The sequence below is a fragment of the Protopterus annectens genome, chromosome 2.part0, assembly GCF_019279795.1.
Source record: "Protopterus annectens isolate FY-2018-M chromosome 2.part0, PAN1.0, whole genome shotgun sequence".
In the NCBI taxonomy this organism is placed as follows: Eukaryota; Metazoa; Chordata; order Ceratodontiformes; family Protopteridae; genus Protopterus; species Protopterus annectens.
The window spans coordinates 1,126,449,028-1,126,470,543 of record NC_056728.1 but is presented as its reverse complement, the minus strand read 5'-3'; the positions used below and the strand labels follow the sequence as shown (position 1 = coordinate 1,126,470,543).

General features: G+C 39.0%; 1 protein-coding gene across 1 annotated transcript in view; it reads left to right on the top strand.

Moving 5' to 3' along the window:
- Positions 1-21,516, top strand: part of LOC122793371 (probable E3 ubiquitin-protein ligase HERC6) — a 962,939-nt gene that overhangs the window by 283,518 nt on the left and 657,905 nt on the right. The window contains exons 10-11 of the mRNA XM_044061322.1: positions 6,732-6,791; positions 19,215-19,320. Of these exons, the coding sequence (XP_043917257.1) occupies positions 6,732-6,791; positions 19,215-19,320 (166 nt within the window). The remainder of the gene's footprint in view (positions 1-6,731; positions 6,792-19,214; positions 19,321-21,516) is intronic.

Sequence of the window (21,516 nt, the reverse complement as noted above, 5' to 3'; positions counted from 1 at the left end):
TCCTACTGCATGCCCTGCTCTAGCAAACCTCCTTCCTTCTTATACTGCTCGCAGACCCCTAAGATCCGCACAGCAAAATCAACTTTCTATTCACAAACCGAAACGTCCCGCTGGCCAGTATCTGCTATCCTACTCCTTAGCAAAAAAATGGAAACCCCCCCCATTAAGAACTTCCAATAACTTTGAGCTCTTCAAATCCCAGCTCCATTCTCATCTCTCCCTTAACTGGAAATGTAATTGTTCTCTGCCCCCCTAATCCTAATAAACTCACTCCTACCTGTTCTTTATTAATTACTTCTACACCTTGGCAATTCTGCCCAGCAGCTTCTCTTCAACATTTCTAAAATAACTTATAAACTTTAATGTATATAGTGTATATACTATACATAGTGTTCTTTTTCTAGTCTCTCTCTCTCTCTTTATACTTCTTCCTTCTAAACCTATATAACATGTGACTAATTAATGACTCTATCTTCTATTTGTATCCAACTCTCCAACTTACTTTGCCCTCCTTCCCCCATCTATAACTCCCTACCCCTTTTTTTTCACATTTTTTTCACATCTGTTCTCCTTCTAATTAACAGTTCTCTTACTTCCCTACTCAACTACCTCTCTCTCCTTTCTCTACTTTTACGTACTTATTCCTACTACTCTGTTTACTTCCCAGTACCCTTCCTATTTACCATACATGTTCTTCAGGAACTATCCTCAAGTCTTCTATACTCTTCTATTTGCACTGCATTTTTGCTACAACTCTCCGCTTCATTTTATATTCTTGTTTAAAATGCTATATAACACTATGTCTTATTCATAATTGCATTTTATGTTATTTTTTATTGTATTCTTTACTTTACTGTTTATTGTATTTTTTATTTATCTTTGTAATTTTGGAGCTTTTCTCCCCGGGCCTCCACTGAAAACGGGTTCCTTGAGCCCAGTGGACAACCCCGGTTATCAAACTGGAAATAAATAAATAAAATAAATCATTCCTTTTACCAGGATACATGAGAAAAATCCAGTCAATCTTAAAAAAGCTATGTGGACTGAATGTTCTCATCCTCTGGAATTTCGTATTCCAGTCTTGTTTTTGTGAGGAGAGAATAGATTTCCCTGAATGCAGGTGTTCTATTCTGTCTTCCAATCCCTGCTCAATCTGTTTTAACAGATGATTTTACTTGGGGTACTATTTTCATGGGGGTAAAAGTGCAGGGAATTTGGAACAAAAAAGAGAAGCCAAACCACATAAACATGAAAGCAGTATTCCATGTCATAGAATCTTAGTCATTTTAGATAACTGTTGCTTTAGCAAGCACCCCACAAGCAAATTAATAAACTCCAAAAAGTCTGCTCTGACTCCTTCAACATCAGTAACCTTTCTAGTCGCAGTTGTGGATTCAGTTCAAATGAAAGTCTCCCTTATAGAAAAGAAACGGAGATTGATACAGTGGTCACAGATTTTGTTCAACAGCAATGGATCCCCAGATAGTACAAGTTGTATAAATCCATACATTCATAGATATTCCAAGGTTATTGAGTCTTATGGCCATTTATGGCTTGGCAGTACCCTCCCTCAGGCTACAACTCCTTTCTCCAAGACGGTCATTCCAGTCACTAGCAGAGTAAATTTATGGATAACTGATAGTCATTTAGGTTATGTTTAAAGGAAAGTAGTGAGTTGTTCTGCTTAATATGCAGGGAAAGTTTGTTCCAGAAATTTGGAAAGTATTGTGTTATAAATCTGTCCCTCCACTTGTTTTAGTCATCTATTGATAATTTGCTTAACAGAAACCGATCACAACCAAAGAGTTCCTGAAGACTTTAAAAGTATTTGTCATAGATCTTTTCTGATTTCTCATGTGAGAGTCTCCCAGGAGAAATGATGACCAGCATTTTCTTGAGGTCGGGTAATACACCAACTGCCAATAGAAGAACAGTGAATTCAGGAAAATCCCTTGTTACCTCAATGTCATAGTTTTGCAGATTTAACAAAGCAAATAATGGGAATAATGTATAGGAGATATATGTGACAACCAAGAACATATTTAAAGTGAATTTGCATGTCATAATAGAAGGCATTACAACAAGGTGGCACAATAGTGTAATGGGTAGCATTGTTACTTCACAGCAAGAGGTTTTCTGGTTCAATTCACAGCCGGGATACCTTTTGTGGGGAGTCTGCATGCCCTCCTAATGTGCATGTGGGTTTTTCTAGATGCCTCAGTTTCCTCCCATATTCTAAAGACATGCAGTAATTACACTAAATTGTCCATAGGTGTGAGTGGTATGAAAGCATAACAATTCATAGGTTCATAGTCATGCACTAGGCTAGCTGGCCTTGTGGGCCATTTTAAGCTTAGCCAATTTCTCTTGGTGAGAATCAAACCCTGTACCTCTTGTCTTTGATGTAGACACTTTAACAATTATGTCAATCCTCAACAGTAGCAGAAATAGTCTGCTGGCAGTTGCAGTGTGAACACTTGCTCTAGATGTTTTACTGTTGATGTGACACCCTGACCCTATTTTGTGAATAGACGGTTGGTTGGAATAGAAGGCATTACAAAATGACACTTGTGTATGAACCAGACTTATTTTTTTCTTGCCTTTTTTTTTTTTTTTTTGCACTACCAGCTTTGCAATTAAAATGAACTTGCACATCACAACAAAAATTCCATACACGGCTGTTCATTTATTCTAAGGACTTTACACTGTTATATTTGTGTATGAACCAAGCAGCTTGTTTTTTAAGCTTTTTTTACATTATATTTGAAACTCTAGTTTAGAAAATGAGTAGCAGGCTGCTACATATTAATCATCTCCTACCATAAATGTTTGGTGTAAGTGCTTCACTGAAACGTTTCTGAAATCCTTGCTTCTAGCAGTAGCTAGGTATTATATTATTTTAACATTCAATCAGCATATAATTTGACAGTTTAGAATGGTTTACAACATATATGAAGTAACACAGACCAAGCTGCCTTTTGTCAAAAACATTGTTGGGCATAAAGACTACCCTGTTTACACATCTTGCATTCCTTGCAAAGCTTTGCACCAGGACTGATGGGGTCTACTAGCTGTAAGTTGAGCTTTGGTAATATACTAATCCAAAATATTTTTGATTGATTTAGTTAATCGAGAGTGTGGTAATGATTTGAAGAAATATATCTGTTAGATTCTAACATAAGTTGGTCGTTTCAGTTCTAAATGAGGTGACTAGCTTAAGGCCTTCATTGTGTGCGTGTGTGTGCGTGTGTGTGTGCGCGCGTGTGTGTGCGTGTGTGTGTGTGCGCGTGTGTGTGTGTGTGTGTGTGTGCGCGTGTGTGTGCGCGTGTGTGCGTGTGTGCGTGTGTGTGTGCGTGTGTGTGTGTGTGTGTGTGCGCGTGCTGTGCTTATGCAAAAGTGCTAACTATGCTTATGTGAAAAACAGGTGGTCATTGCTGTAATGTTATAGCTTTGATGTTTAGTTCTTTATTATTTTTTGGTCTCCTCAATAACACCATTTTGAGTAACATCAGAATTTAGTATTTATGATGTTAGGTGATCTTGGGCTATCTGAAATACGCAAGTGACTTGTGTCTCAGTTGTTCCATTGTCATAACATTGGAGAAGGCACAACTCTTACCCAGCACTATCTGGTACAGTAGTTCCTAAAAAGAGCTTTGAATCTTATTTCCCTTTGAAGAGCCCTTGTGTTCCGTGGCACTTAAACATGTCCATCCTACTTTCAGATCCACTAAACAAGCTGGTCTGGAAGGTCTTCTAGAGAAAGTTTTCATTGTGGCCATCACCTCCGTTCACAAGATCTATAAACCTAAGGTTGCTATCCGTAGTGAACCCAATTTGTCCTTTCACATGGAGTGGGCTATCCATTAAGATTAACCCACATTTCATACTGAAAGTGGATTTACTTTCAGGAGTGTATTTAGGCCACACCATTCATGTCTGTATTTTCATTACAGAGGGAAAATCTATAGTTAATGGCCTTTTGTACTTTGGATGCCGTTCCCGTGGTTCATTTAGGTTTTACTTGATGAGAGTGTTTGAGTTCAGTAATGACAGACTGATTGCTTGTATGTTTTGCGACAGTTAAAGAAGGGCTTGCAGTTCATAAATGAATTCTTTACTGAATGCATTGAAATTTTTATCAGATAGTGAACATTCACTGGAAAATGCTGTTGCCAAATGCTATTGCGTGAGAGGCAGGACTGCTTCTGGGTCTTGTCTCAAAATGTCTCTATTGTGCCTCTGTTTTCAATTCCTACCTGCAGGAAGCACTGTTGCTTGAATGACTGCAAGTGTCAGACCTCATTTGGCATATCAGCACTTTAAGAATTTGCCTCATGAACTTTGGCTTCTGTCTTTGCTCTGGCTGTGACCTTCCAGAAAGTCATTCATTTTTACAGTGTGAGAATTTTTTCCCATTCGCACCTTCTGCAGAAGATGTCTAAAGCCAAATGTAAGAAATGTACTCACTAAGTCAGTAAATTGTCAAGGAGATGCATATTACATTCCTAGCATCCTGTCTTATCTGAATGCCTTCTATATTCAGCACTTGTCTATAGATTTTCACATCAGCTAAACAGGATATTACTTGTTTTCATAGTTTCCCTTGTGAAATGTCAAACCGCGAACCCCGAGAATCAGAAATGCAGAAAAGGGCCTCAGGCAGGATAATGGACAAATGCCCCCCACAGTCATTCTGGTGTCCTATTACTTGTCTTTCTCTTGAGTTACCATAAAAACTGTTCAAAACTGTCATTGTGAGTAATATTGTCTTTACTTTTGAATGAAGATAGAGATGTGGACTAAATTTAAAATGTTTAATTTATTTATCCTTTGACCAGGTTATCCCACTAGGTTAACATTCACTTTTCAGGGGAGACTGGTGGTGGTATTTGTACTACCAGGGAAATTTAGCCAGGGTATTGGGGAACTTCTCCCCACTCTTTTCAATAGCTCAGGTGGATATAAAACCTCTCACAGCACCTACAATCAGTGGCAGGCAGATGGGGCCTTGGTTTAACATCTCATCCATACTCAATAGTGCAACATCTCCCTTATACTGCACTGTTGTGTTAGCAATTCATCTACATGGTGTAGGACTAGAACCCACAGCCTCCATCATGCTGCTTATTACAGTACTAACACTGCTTTAATAGTTTATAGCAGAAATTCTTATGGCCATTTGCTAAGCAAAACAGGTACACACTGAAAATAGATTTGGCATGAGCAATGGTTAACTCTTTTCCCTTGAAATTCACATTAATTGAAAATGCTTTGAAACCTCACATTCATTGAAAGTACTCCTGGCCAATGGTGGATTGTGTACATTGGTCCCTGGGCTGTTATCAAACCATGGGCCCCATTCATAAGTTTTTAGGATACTGCATAAATGCATGTGTTGTTTGTTTCACCTTCATGATTTAATGCATTTCTTGTTAAATACAGCAACATTTAAAGAGTGCATTTTAAATTTATAGTTTACAACATTTTTCCATGTAAGCATTGAACAAAACTGTATGAACAAGTAAATGACAAATGTACCCATTTATAGAACCTTTTAACCAACTCTAATGATTCTAAGGGTCAGGTAGTTGGTGTAGAAGATTAAGGCTCTTGTCTTCTTTCTATAGTCAAGGTACAGGGTTTGAGTCTGAGTAAGGTAATTAACCATCCTGCCCCTTATAACAAGGGCATTTCACACACACTTGCACCTGTAAATTCCTTCCCATCTGGCATCATTTGAAAATTAAAGCTGTTGGTGGAAGTTAAAATGTCTCCATCCAAGTTCTGAAAACCAGATCCACAGTGCACTGTTCTAGTGTTGTAATAGTCGCTCATTGCCATTAAAATGCACATAGAAACAAAGAGAAGGAAAACAGAAGTGATGCAAAGGGAGAAGAGAAAATGTACAAAAAAGTTTACTTTTTAATTAAATTAATGTTGTGGCCAGACCCCTCCCGCAAGCCATTGGGCAATTGCCTAAGTCACCTAGTACTAGATCTGGCTCTGGGGACAAGCTCACACCCCATTTGTGTATACAGACTCCATGGTAATGTTAACTTTAAGAAGGGAGAAATCTCTCAAAAGAAAATCACTGCTGGTTCACACTTAGAAGAAGCACAAACAGTAATTTCCTTTGGAAAACACTTGGCATTGTGTTTCTGAATGTTTTGTGCTGTGAGTGACTGACACTTGGGGAGTTTCATGTCATGATGTCAGTGACTTGTTCAGAAACCATTTTCATATTGTTCTTGGGCATCAAATTGTGGGGCATAGTGGCTGGATGGGGCACAAGTTCAATACAGAGGTGCACCCCAGAGCAAGGGAGGTATAGAAAATTTTGTGGCAAATTGGAAAATCAAACTAGACTGTCAGTGCTGTATTCCACAGGAATCCTCCTATGATAAGGACTTCTATTTATTTTGCTATTAAAAACTTTCACTGTTACTGTGCCTCTGAAAAGAATGGTAGGAAGCTGTATAATGAGAAATCAAAACATTCAAATTCATCAAGCATTCTTGTATGTGTATGTGCTACCCAATGAGATTAAATATAACAGCACCGTTTTGTAAACACATGAAGATGGTCTCATGTTGTTTCCAGCACTGTTAATATACATCTCACTGTGTCTTATTTCTTAGTCAGTGTAGTATAAAGTTCTGGTGACTAACTAGATGCTATAAACTAGGAAGAGAGCTGCTATTAAGACATTTTCTTTCTGTTCTGTTTAGAGAGATTGCTTCAATTTTTTCTTCTTGTGCTGCCATTAATGCCAGTTTTCTAAAACTAAGGTAAGTTTTATTTTAAATGCATACATAATGTGCTAATGTAAGCACAGCATCTCATTCACTGGTACTGCCTTTGGTGACCATAAAGTTGGTCACTTGCTGGTTTATCACCTGAGTTGTTAAGATACGTAAATATTTAAACTGTTACATGACTGGCATAAGACATGGTTTTTGCAACTGTGAACCATGAAATGATTGTTTCCATTTTCTTAGCTGTACTGTACCCACTTAACCCTTATCTAATGCTATGCTTCAGGTCCTCTTGCTTTTGAAATGGTGTAAAAACAAAACCAGTGCAAACAAAATGTCTTACTTGTTGGGGTATTCACTTATAAGGAGGTTACACTTCACTGTTATTTTAGTAATATTAGTTTTATTAATCAGGAAGACTGTATGGAACTGGAGGGTCATTTTTCCAAGACAACCCAAAGGGCAAGAAGTTAAAAGGCTGAATGACACACACTGTTTAAATGCTAATAGGTAAAAATGCTTACATGACAACAACCCTGGAGAATCCATTTTTGTTCATGTGGTTTGCTCTGAAGCTGCGGTAGTGGTTCTGCAGCAGCGTTGTCGCCTCACAGCAAGACGTTGTCCCGTTAGATTCTCAGCTAGAGCGTCTTCTGTGTGGAGACATGCGTGAATGGGTGTGCCTTCGTTGAAGGTTGTGTGTCAGGGCTGGTAACTCGGCACGTAAAAATCCAGTACCAAACATTAGCGGACCAGAGTTCCTCTGTGGCGACCCCTAACCGGGATAAGCCGAAAGACACAACAAGTTAATTTGGTTTGCTCTGGCATTGTTGGGTGGGCATTGCTTTTGGGATGTTTTGGCTGCTTTTGTGAAAAACTAACTGAGCTATTCTATTACTAACTAGCAACTTGTTTCTTGGTTTGTCAAAAATTATTGAATGGTATTTCAGCTGAAATTTAGCAGTACTGACTTTGAAGATATTACAGATCCTTTAATCACTTCAAGGCTTATGCAGTTATGTGTAATACAAGAATGCAATGTAACCTGTTATGTGTAATAGAAGAACACTATGTCACCTGTTTTTTTTTGTCCCCTTGTACTTTATATTTACCATCCTGACCCCAAGTATGCAATGTCCATGCCAGGTCTACCAGCTACTCTCCAATCCCTCACTGGACTTGTTCTGTTTTGTCTGAGGCTGGTTGTTGATCCTAAGGGTGTCCTGGGGCTCTGCTTGCCTGTCTAGTCAGAGGGGGTGTTCTTTTTTATGACTTACCCACTTCCCTTTCCACACCAACTATGCTCATTGTTTTCCCATACGAGGCAAACCCCACTCTTTGGACCCCCCCCCCCATTTAGGGAGCATATCAGTGAGTGTCCTCTCATCTGGGATGGGCACACTCATCCCAGTTGCCCAAGCCACTAATCAAACTAAATTGGCAGGGCCATAGTCAGGGCTTTATCCCGCTATATCACCAGAGCAACTATATAAAATCTTTAAACATTTTATTTCCTTTCCATGATTACTTTAAGAAGATATAATAATTTATTTCATGAAGCTGCTCTAAACCTCTAAACAGTGTGTGAGAATACATGCACCCACACACACACACACACACACACACACACACACCATACACAAATAGTGTGTGTGTGTGTGTGTGTGTGTGTGTGTGTGTGTGTGTGTGTGTGTGTGTGTATATATATATATATATATATATATATATATATATATATATATATATATATATATATATATATATATATATATATATATATATATATATATATATATATATATATATATATATATATATATATATATAAAGGTTCTCCCATTTGATTCTCGGCTGGAGTGCAGGAAGTGCCTTCTGTGTGGAGTCTGCATGTCCTCCCCACGGTTGGGTGGGCATTTGAATGACATGCGTAAATAGACATGCCTTCGCTGGCACCTCGGCTTTTTTCAAAATCTACTGCCAATCATTAGCAGACTGGAGTTCTGCTGTGGCGACCCCTAACCGGGAAAAGCCGAAAGACAACAACAACATATTAAAAGAACTGTAAACTGTCAAAAAGTTGTCCAAACACTTATAAATCCATAGAACTTTATGGATATGAAAGAAAATCACTTCATGTAGTAGCTTTGAAATCTTTTAATCCAGCAGTAAAAAATGTCCACCAAGACGACAGTGCAAGAAAACTTGAAATAAATTTGAAATAAAATGAAACACATGTATTTAAGCACTTTTGTTCATTGTCAAGTTCATTTTAAAGTTTTTTAATAGTTGAACTTCTTCAGAAATACAAAGGTTATCAACTGAACACTGCACAACACAACAGCTTTTATTTAAACAGAAATCAGAAATCCTGATAATTTGATTTGTATTTAATTTTTTAAGCCTCCATCCAGGATCTTGCCCAGTGGATCCTGTACTTGGTTGGCCCATTTGTTCCAGTGGAACAGAAGCAAGGTAGTTCGATACTAGATGAAAGCCCTACATCCCATTTGTTCCTGTCTGGGTCCTCTGATTGCCAATGAGAGTCAGGTTGTAGGGAGTGAGCTAGCTTGCTGGTAGCCTAATCATACCCTGTAGGACCACTACCCAATGACCGCAAGTGTCAACTGTAAGCCTTAAAACACTACCTCCCAAGTGGACGAATGCCTCTGCATGCTTATCGCTTTCTGCTACTTTGAGCAAATGTAGTAAGGTAGTGTGTACTCTGACAGCTCTGAATGCTACTGGTTGTACACCTAGTGCTTCTACTGGATATCATTCTTGTGGTGAGCCAGAACCTTTTCCTTCCCCTGAGGATGGGTCAGCCAGTAGAACACTCACTTTCATTCTCGCCGACATCCTCAGTAGCTAGCTCAAACAGGCACCTGAGCCACTAAATGAACTTGAGTTCCTACAATGTAGTCAGGGCTTTAATCCTGTGTGCTGCAAATGTAATTAGTAATCTGACTTTTATTGATACTTTCACATATATTTATATAGATGGCAACTAGTTGCATATAATTAATTATTCTCATATATTGGTTTCCAAAAAATGATCGATAAAAGCCAAACCTCCTTGCAAAGTGGCTAATTCTGAAAAGGCCTTTAAAATGCACCCTCCAGATGGAACAAACTTCCAGAAGAATTAAGAGAAGTGAGCAAACTTTTCTAGTTGCAAACTACAAAAAAAAACTGCCTGGTATTAACATACCTGTAAGTATTTTGGAGATGTGGGCTAGAATACACCTATAACTCAAAGAACACTAATGTATCCCATCTACTGTTTAATACAAATTTATCTCGTTAAATTCAGAAAGTCATTCTTTGGAATTGAACTGATTTGCTCTATCAGTAATGCACTATGCCTGCTTGAAAATTCAAAACAACCTGTTTCCAAATAAAGATGCAGTACTCGGCTATATATACAACTTTTTCACTGCCAATATCAGTGCAAATTTCTATGTAAATAGTTCTGCATTCAGTTGTATGTTTAGTTGTATTGTATTGTGATATTGGACTATTTCCCCTACTTGGTTAACAAATGTTAAGTAAATAAAAAATATTATAATATTAAAAGTAATTTCAGCAGCCGAGTATTTATCAGCATGGACCTTGTTCAGACTCCTCAAGAGTCTTGTCTGGTTAAGCAACATGCTCTGAGTCGAACAGCAGACAAATGAAGGTGGAAGTACTCAAACCCTGTGTCTTTGGCCAGAGGAAGCAGCTTGTTAATAGTTCAGAACCTTAATCTTCTGTACAAAATGCCATATAATATTTCACTTTACTAATTAGTTATCTGTAACAGTCAAGAAAGTTGTGCTTTTTTCATCTAACATTTAAAATCTTGAAATTCATCATTACTTTACTTGTCCATATAAGAAATAAAATATTTTTTTTGCGGTGGTGGTGCTGTGGCGACCCCTAACCAGGAAAAGTCGAAAGACGCAACAACAAAGTTAACAAATCTAGATAATTAATTTTATGTATAAATTCATTTTCCCACTATGCCAGTATTTTGGGAAAATATATAAGCCTCCATATGTACTCATTTAATTTGTTTAAAATACTATCCATCAAAAAAAGCTATTAATAATGAACACATACTATAATTGTCCTTATTTGCCATGCCAGCATATTTGGAACTTTTCAATCTGACATTCTCTATACATTCTTCCTGTAGTGTGCAAATATGTAGATTCATTTTCCATGGTAGCTAACATGAAGTTGTTATTGTTAAAGTCCACTTCGAGAAGCAAATAAAAAATCCAGAGAGTCCTGTATAAATGAAGGCATGTTTATAAAAAAACTCTTTAATTTTATAGTTTATCAGCATAGCCTGGGGGTTCAGGTTTTGTGCCTCCAGCTGCAATTATTGACCGCTAGTTCAACAGATTAATGCTATGACCTGTTAATGAGCTGAACAGTCAGTTTTCTTCCCTCAGCCTTCATTTGCCCACTGTATGATCTTTAGCATGTCACTTAACTAAAATGTGCTTTGAGGCTTTTGTAAATTTGGGCCAGGCTCATCAATAGTCTTCTGGACTGCATGCCTATGAACCTGTATGGTTTACTTAACAAACTTTGTCCTGGGTAAAAAAGTATTCAAAAAGTTAATCATCAGAATTAGTAACATTTTCTGATAAATTCAATCGTACATTATAATTCTTTCATAAATTATGTTAATTTCATTGCAATATACTCCTTCATAACTAGCCACATCAGACGAATGCAGGCCAGCCTGCATTATAATCACTTTTGTTCACCTTATCTGTTACTCATCCTTTCTAGAATTTAAAACCTCACTTGTTTCATTAATTTTAATTCCTTTGTGGCATCACCTTCACTAGTCAAATTAAAACACGACTTTTAGGGGGGTTTCTTAATAAATCTTGCATTTTATTCTCATATATAGTCTGAAATACCTTTTAAAGTAGACAGTAAGGGTGGATTAAAGGTAGTTTTAATTGGCAAACATTTTTTAGGTATCACATCCCATTACTTACCTTACTTTCTCAAAATTTTCATTACTTGTTGAAAGTCTCTTTAATCAGTAACACTTGTGTTTTTTAAACTGTTTATTTTCAAGTAAAACAGAACAGTTGATGCACAGTTTAAAAACTCTAAAAATACAACCAACAACAGATCAAACAATATTATATGACTGTATACATTACATTTAGAATCTAAATTATTTAAGCATGCACCGTGGTCATTCATAAATGAATTAGGAGACATCTCTATCACACTAACATTAGGTAGAAATACACTGTTGTAGCACCTAGTATTCCTTGGCCCCAAAAGGCAAATGACCACCCAATCGCCTCAGTCAAATAATCAACTCTTTACATTGAAAAGACTGGATTTCCATTGTTTCTCACTACAGGAGCAAACCACTGCAGAGAGTGTAGCATGTTTGAAATCTACCACAAGAGTGGTTTCTGGCCCAGAAATTGTAGTTTATTGCCCGTTTGGGCAGTTTTTCCATCTCTTTCAACTTTCTGGTTTGCGCTGGTTTCCTGTAACTAAGTCTAGTCCAGGTACAGGTTTGCTGTATCCAGGACTGTTTGTAAGCTTCTGAGCCCCCAAGCCTTTCTGTGTTGGGAAGCCTTCCAGCTTATCAGTGGGAGTGGTAAGCACTAGGTTGCCTATCTATACCACGAGTGGTTTCTGGCCCAGAAATTGTAGTTTATTGGCTGTTTGGCAGTTTCTCCATCTCTTTCAACTTTCTGGTTTAAAAGCCCGCATTTGTGCTGGTTTCCCACCTTTCCTGTAACTAGTCTAGTCCAGATACAGATTTGCTGTATCCAGGACGGTTTGCAAGCTTCTGAGCCCCCCAAGCCTTTCTGTGTTGGAGGGAAGTATTCTAGCTTATCAATGGGAGTGATAAGCACTAGGTAGCATATCTTTCACAAGATCCAGGTACAGATTCTTAGTTTTAGCACTTGAATTTGCTTATTTGTGCTCAGCACTTGTTCAGAACGTGTTGTTAGCACTAAATAAGCTACAAATTACTACAGCACTCCACCTTCCTCTTTACCTAGAGGAAAACAATTTTTGTACTTACTTTCCTCATTTGATTAGAGAAAAACAGCTGTTATACTCCCTTTCCTCACTTATCTGGAGGAAAGTAGTTTGTTATTCAGGCATGTCCAAGGGCCAGCTCCCAGTGTTTTCTCCTGTCAATCTGATGAATCTGGGCATCTTGGGGTAATGTAGCAATTGCCTCATGTACAGACAACCCTCTCCTACCACCCACCACCACAACCTGTGAGAGATGCACTTATCTAGCCAAACTGGAGGTAAAGCTCTCTCCAGCCAAGACTGAACTTGACAGTCAAGAGGAGAAGGTAAACCCTTGCATCACACCACACCACACTCCTCACATAGTTCCACTAAACCTACACCACCAAAATCCACACATAGAAACACAAAAACATTTGGGGAGGCTGTCAATAATAATCTGCTCAAGCAACAGAGACCTCCAAAGCAGAAACTCAAGCAACCTCCACCCCCCCAACAGAACCAAAATGACACATAGCCCACAGACTAAGTGTGTCATTCAACCACAGCCCATAAGGCATAACAACATACTAGTCATAGGTGACTCTATAGTCAGATACACTGATGTTCCACTCACCAGGCTGAACAAGGAGAAGGATACTGTTGGCTACCTGTCAGGTGCCAGGATCCGCCACATAACCCACGCACTCAGGTCACTCCACAACAAGTACAGATATGACTTTGTCATTGTCCATGTTGGTGTGAATGACCTGAGACATACCTCCTGGACTACATGAAAAGAGACATGGTAGAGCTCTCTGATCTTGTAGCCCAGGCATGTATGATCCTAGCCCTGAGAAGCATCCTGCCATTGCCCAGAATGATACTGCAGTACAAGGACAAAATGATTGACTTCAAAAATTGGCTAAGCTTTTGGTGTCATTCTAAGGGGATCCAGTATTTGTCTGCCTGGGATGACATGGTCGACAGACCACAATACTTTGCCAGAGATGGCCTGCACCTGTCACCCCTGGGACACCAGATACTGGCTAAGGCTCTTGCTGCCCCTATAGTGCCTTTTTTAGGCAAGGCTTGAATGACAGATTCACCACCGTAACAGGAACAGGTAAGCAAAAACTGAAGGTAATGCTGCTCAATGCTAAAAGTCTAAATCTCAAAATGCACTCAATCGAGGCATTCCTTAAAATGGAGAACATCGATATCTGTGCAGTGACTGATACCTGATTCAAGGCTCTAGAGAGCACCTCTGCATTACCAGGCTATAACTCATAATACATTTCGGCCACCTAACCTGAACCAGAGCACCAAAGGTGGAGGTGTGTCCATATTCATTAAGTATATCCACACCTCCAGGCTAGTTGTTCAGCATAATGCATCTGAGGTTATCCAAGTGCAACTAACTCTGGGCAAAACTGCAATCCAAATTGTAGCTTGCTACAGATCCCCAATATGCCCCAGGATTCCCACTCCTCTTTTCTTGATATACTGGAAAATATTAGGGTTCAACCAAACACCCTAATAATGAGTGATTTCAACTACCCCACCATTAACTGGGAAAACTACTCCTGTACCAACTCCTTTGCTCAATGCTTTCTGGAATTCATAAATTCTAATGCCCTGAATCAACCTTATCCACACCCCCACCAGGGGCAACAGTATCCTAGACCTAGTCATTACCAACACGAGTGACTGGTTTTCCACACCTGAAGTCAACTCCTCATTGGTCAGATCTGACCATAAGCTAATCACCCTAGATATCCACATCCTGCCCCCACCCCCATTAAGGAAATCATGGTAAAAAATGTTTCCAAAGCCAACTTCATGCTTCTTAAGACAAGTGGCAAACTTCATGACACCCATGCAGATGGACAATACAGTTACGGCTGCTGAATCCTACACAGATGCACTCTATAAGCACTTACACAAGTGCATGGATCATGCTATCTCAAGCAGAACCAAGATGCTATCCCCCAAAAAAGGAAGTCAGTCTGGTGGTCCCCTGCCATAAAAAACTCTACAACAGAAGGAAGAAACTGTTGCAAAAGAGTAAAATCCCATGAGTGGAGGAGTTCCCTGGTCAGCCTCTGTAAGAAGCTGAGATCCCTTATAAGATCCTCCAAAGCTAGCTACGAAAACAAAATCACCACTTATTATAAGGACAACCATAAAGCATTCTATAGTTATGTCAAGAATCTCAATGGCAACACCCAAATCTGCTCTGAGTTACAGCACAATGGCATGAAAATTACAGAACCAACTGATATTGCCAACATCCTGGCGGATAGGTTCAGTGCTAACTTTACCACCCTCTCACACCCTAAAGAGCCCATATCTATACAGGAAGAATGCAGAGAGTCCCTGTAATCACAACTACGCAGGTAAAAGCTGCACTCTCTAAAGCCAAAACACAGCATCCATGGGACTGGACAACATCCCAGGCTGCATTTTGCACGAACATCAAAACGAACTGGCTCCCCACCTAAGCATCATGTTCAGTCGTAATCTCACATCAGGCTTTGTGCCCACTGAATGGCACACAGCAACAATTATCCCACTCCACAAAGGGGAAGCCACCACTGATCCAGGGAACTATCGCCCTATTAGTCTGACGAGCCTGGTCTGTAAGGCCATGGAATGTGTCATCATGGAACTCGTAAACAAAGACATTGGCAACCTCCAAACTCTGGACCCCACCCAGTTTGGGTTTGTGAAAGGCAGATCATGGCTCTTGTACCTCATCGACTTATTTGAGGCTGTCACCAAAGCTGTAGATGAGGGTAAGATGGTTCACACAGCCTATCTTGACCTCACCAAGGCTTTCAACACCATCCCCCATTCTGGAATTATAGCTAAACTCAATAAACAAGGTATAAATCCCTACATCACAAGATGGGTTGCCAATTTGGCTCACTGACAGAACCCACACTGTAAAAGTTGCAGACTCCAAATCTGACTTCAAACCAGTGACAAGTGGAGTACCACAGGGTTCAGGCCTGGGACCTCTCCTGTTTGGTATCTACTTCTCTGATGTACAGGCTAACACAGAAGGCCTTTGGCTAACGAAGTTCGCAGATGACTGCAAACAAGGAGCCATAGTTGAGTCCCCAAATGATGTGGACATCCTACAGAAGGGCCTCACTGAGACAGATGCCTTGTGTCAGAGCCATGGACTCAAGCTCAATGCCAAAAGGTGCATTGTCATCCCTTTTGGTAAAAACTCTGTACTCATGCACAACCACATAGGTGGCATTCTACTTAACGCTGAATGTTTGATAAGGGACTTGGGGACCCAGGTGGACAGTAGTCTCTCCTTTGATAATCACATTGCCTCAGTAGTCAGGAAATCCTTCTGCATAGCACACCTCATCACAAAAGGGTCTCATTTAGGAAAAAAGAGGTCATTGTTCCCCTCTACTCGACACTCATTAGACCCATTATAGAGTACCACACCCCTTTTGGAATGTACCTCACAAGACATCTGCAGCAGCTGGAAAGGCCACAGAAGTACTTCACAAAGAGGATTACTGGCCTCAAACAGATGCCCTACACTGACAGTCTGAAAAACTCCAGCTTTACTCCATAGTATATCGCCTACTCTGAGGTGATCTCTGCCTAACATATAAAGGTATATCAAACCCAGAGTTATTGGACATGCTACACCTAAAGAAATCCCTCTTAGCTACATTCTCTAGAGACCTAAACCTTGTCCCTACAGGACATGCTGGAGTGATAGATTCCTATCCCAGAGACTTCCCATATTCTGTAACAAGCTACCCATCTATGTTAAGCAAAGTTCCTCATTAGCACTCTTGAAGAAAAATCTTGATAAGTGGATGGGAAATAGGAAATATACCCCAGGGGCACAGGAAAATAACTTTCTTGGGTGGGGTAAGCCATGGGATCATTGCTGGCTAGGCTTACTTAGGCCCTTGGGCAGATAGCCTTGTGCTTACTTATGAACCTGCTTCCCTAATCCCTGTACAGTGCGACTGTTGACAATGAAAAACACTTATTACGAACTGGAAGTGTCAGGCAAAAACAACTAATTATCATAGTAAATGCATACTAACATATTCTGAAAACTGCTAGGTATTCCCAAAACTTATGCATAGTTCCTATTTTGGTAATGGTACAAGTAGTACATACATGACTTTGAGAAAATCCTCTGTTCCTGTTAGGGGGTGGTGCCCATTACAAAATTACAAACACTTCTTATAAATATGTGTTTGTTTTTACCCTTTGTAATATTTTTTTTAGAGAATTGGCACCACTTCATCTGCTGAATTCTCTGCCACGGAATCTATACATTATATACTGGCTTTACCAATGCCATGCATATGCCTGCCCATTTAACAGGGTTTCTTTGCCCACTGCTTAGAGGGTCTAGCCTCATTATGGTCTGTCAGAAGAAAGGGTGTTCTTAAATTTCTCTTAAACTGGATGCTATAATGGCACATTCCATTCCCAGATACATCTGTAAGGATGTTGTAGATAACTTCCATATTTTTCTGTAAAAACTAAAATGAAGGAAAGACTTACTTTCTTTCTGGTACTTGTGTTAATCCTCCATCCAAAGCGTCCTTTCCTCTAGCCATTTTTCTTTCATATGAGATCCATCCACCGGGTGCTTGGGTCATCCCCCTGCTGGGGGCAAATAAAGACTGAGGGAAGGAAACTCTTGACCAAGCGATGCATCTCATTAACAGGTCTTAGCTTTATCCATTGAACTAACAGTCAACAGTAGCAGCTGGTGGTACAAAAACTGAATCCTTGGCTATGCTGGTAGATTGTAAAATTAGAGTTGTCTAGGAATATTCCAGACTTCACTGTGTTGTATGTATTTTTCTGCATTGATGTAAACTTAGGTGCAAAGGTATACTAGGATTACTGATGCTGAGGCAACCTCCTGGGACAGCAGTAATGGCCCATAGGGACAAGCATTTTAAAATTTTGCCTGCCAGATGTGCCCATGTGAGGGCCATGTTGCTATTACCAGCAAGGAGATATACTAGGGTGGCTGAGCCTACATATCTACTCCAGTGTGGCTTAGATCAGATACAAGCCATACTCATCTGTCATGACACAATCGCTTCCTTTTCCCCACCCCATATAAATTGTGAGGTTAGTTTTGTGGTTTTGGTCAAATGTTTGTTTTCCATTATTGAGTATATGTCTGAAACAACAATAATGGTGAAATAAACATTTTTCCCACTGCATTTTGGCCTCTTAAGAGAAATGCATCCTTTTGCAGCTATTTGCCAAAATAGAAATGAAACAAAGAACTTTAGTAGCCTCCTCTTGTGACTGGAACGGGTTTAGAGAAATCTTTAAGTAACTCTAACTGCCTTAACATTAGAGTAGAACAAAGAAGAGACTTCCAAGAATGAAACCTTATAAAATTGAATCACACAAGAATTTAGGTAATAATTTGTTTTATACAATGACTACACATTGCTATTCAAAAATGAACATGTTGACTGGACAGCCCAACCAGCTTGTTTTTTGTAAATCAAGGCTGTAGGAATAAAATAAGTCCGGCCCCTTTAAAGTACTATTTGAGTGGTCAGAGTTTCTGTGGCCATATGCTGGAGTCAGCAAAATATGACACAAATAAGTATGTTGAGCAAAACTAAAGAAACTGCAACATACCTGATTTTCCTTGTATTTCTCCAGAGTCCCTTGTAAAATTCTTACTTTTTAACATTAAGGAAAAAAAATGCAATGGAGAATCTTTGTTGCTTCTCCTGCACTGCACAGATGTACTGTGCAAGTATGGGAACACAAGTCCCAAACGCATGTGGTTTATATTAGTCCACAGAAGACAATGCGGAAAGACTGAAGTCCCATTATACAAAGATGTTATTTAAGAAAGGCAAGCAATTTGTTTTTTAAATAATGTAATTGAATAATAGGAATAATCCATACCTGTTTGTGGGTATATCAGGATTTATCTACTGTTTGCTTTGTTTAATCACTTGGGCTTTGCAGTTTGATCACGAGGGCTGGACTTTATTCTATTCCTATATGCTTGATTTACAACAAGAACTGGCTAAATCTTTATATACTTATGCACAGTCATGGATTGTTTAAAATTTCTTTGGTGGACTGAGACTTGTTGCCTCTTTTTAGCCATGTCTTAGGCCACAGAGGTGAATTATGCACATATAGAGGAATTCAAACAGCCTGACAAACTAAACAACATGGATGAGAAGAGTCAGCGAATATTAATGTAATCATATAAAACTATATATGTCTCGGTCATGTCTGAAAGCTTAAGTAAAGTCGTTTGGTTCCATGGACCTATTGAAAAGTCTCCATTAAATAGGGGAGTCTGTATACTGATGCATTAATGATATGAAATTGCAGTGACTTAAAATACTGTAAAATACACAGGCAAGTTACCAACATATTAACTGTGGAAAATCTGCTGTTTTGTAGGACTCCTGATAGCCTGGAAGTCTGCAGTGCAGATCTTGGTGTGGATTTGCAAGCTGCAAGGCGAACATTATGTAAACTAACTGAAAAAACTTGGATTGCTAACAAGGTAAAACTGTAGACAAATCTATTTTATGTATTTAGTCACTTATTTAGCCAAGAGGGCAGATTTGCTTGAAACCTGTTCTCAGTATAGGCACAGGAATACTGTGTAGTCATATTACTTACCCAGAGTACCACAGTAGGCAAATGGAGAATGAGAGATTCAGCTCAGGATTAAAAGCTTAGTGTTCATCTCTCATTGGAATGTTTTATGATTTCTTTCTGTTGCCCCCTCCCCCCCCCAAATTGTGAAGAACCTTTAGCGCTACTGAGAAGCATGCTGCTTTTAAAGATCGATCAGGTGGATTATTACAAATTTTCACCTGGGATATGTAGGGGAAACTGTACATAATGGGGGTGGGGGGTGGGGGCATCATTAATTTCTCAACAGGAGTGGGTCATGTGGTGGTTAAGCTTTTTGATGGTGGTCTTGGCCATAAGCTTGTAAGAGTCAACAAACATGTTAACCTTCGATCATAAACAAATTCCTGTAGCAATTCAATCTAGTTTAACAGTTGCTTTTTAAAGTAACTGTCTAAGCTGTAGCAAGTGAGTTTAGTGCCCCAGGCAATATACCATTTGGCTACCACCATGCTGTTTTTAAGCAGTGGAGACTGCTTACTGATAGTTTGTAAACAGACATACTTTTTAATGTAGCACAAAGCAGTTATGTAGCAACCTGGTAACTTGTTACCTTTGAAATAAAACATTTTGATAGTTTACAAACTGTCTTTCATGAATGCTTAATATCTTGTTAGTTGGGAAACTGTTCAGCACCCCAACGGTCTAGCACTTGGGGTGGCAATCCCCTAAAGTCCCTCACTTCATATGGCTCTGGTAACTATGTATACTAACAGGAAAGCAAACCTTTCTTCCCATGGTTATCGCCTGCACAGACTGCATGGTTTGTTTGCCATTTTTGTCAGGAAAACAGTTTGAATCAAAATGCATTTTCAAGTACTGCTGCTTAAAAAGCAGCATAAAAATTCTGCACAGTGTACATTACGGATCTGTACAGTGAAAGTTATGTAGTAACTGCAAACAAATTAGGACATGCATGTAAGATGTGACTCTGTGAATACAAAAGTATTAATAATTCAACAGCTTTTTAAAAATAAAAATAAAATACAGCTCTAACACAGTGATTTAAGCTCAATTTTGTTATTTGTGCCCAGAATACTTACTGACCTTGGTTTTGTGGTCCTAAATTTAATAAATTACAGTTGTACAATATTTCTTATTAATAATTACATAAAGTCTTGCTTTGCAAATTTGCTGTGTAAGGTAAGAAAGTATGTCTTTTTGACCCTTTGCTAACATTTTATGAAGTCAATGCTATGATTTCCGTAATGCTCACTGAGTGAAAGATGCAGGTGGAATAGTTCAGTATAATATGCCTTTACTATTTTTAATGCATTTATTAATCTTCTGAAGTATAAAGGTGCCCAAAGATATCCTGTCCAAATCTGCAGATGAGAACAGAGCTTTATGAAAAATAAGCACAGTTAACAAAAGCATCAGATTTCCATGAAAAAGTTTATGAAATTAATTACTTATGATGAAGCATTCCATGTTGGGCTGGATTTGGCTAGTATTAGTGACTTAAATTTGTCCACACGTCTGTGTGCAGTATGTATGTGATACAGGACAAAGGCCTAGCATTCTGCTTCCATTCCATACTTGCCTAGTAAACTCTAGAATGGTGTTGACTGCTCATGTAGTCATTATAGAAGTTGTATGACTCAATAGCTTTGGATGAATGGATAATTTTGCCTTGAATTCATGTCGACAACTGGAGCAGGAGATAGAGGAATGATGGAATCAGTTACAAAGATTAAAAAAAAAAAAGAGGTACAGGGGAACAGTTTTATACCAGTAGGGAAAATGGGTCTATATTAGGAAGTCGAATGATGAAAAGAGCGAATGCGCTTACATCGACACCTAATGACCGAAACCACACAATGTCGAACATATAGAACAGCAATTTTTTTCCCCAGGGAAAACACACAACAAATCCACAGACAAAATAAAGTGGGGGCAAATTCTTTACTTAAATATACCAACTCTGAGATTGCACCACAGTGGAGAAAATGGCAAAGTCCAAGCAGTGGCCCAGCAATTTTTTTCCCTGAGAAAAAAACTGCTGTTCCGAACGTTTGACATTCTGTGGTTTCGGTTATTAGGGGTAGATATAAGAGCAATT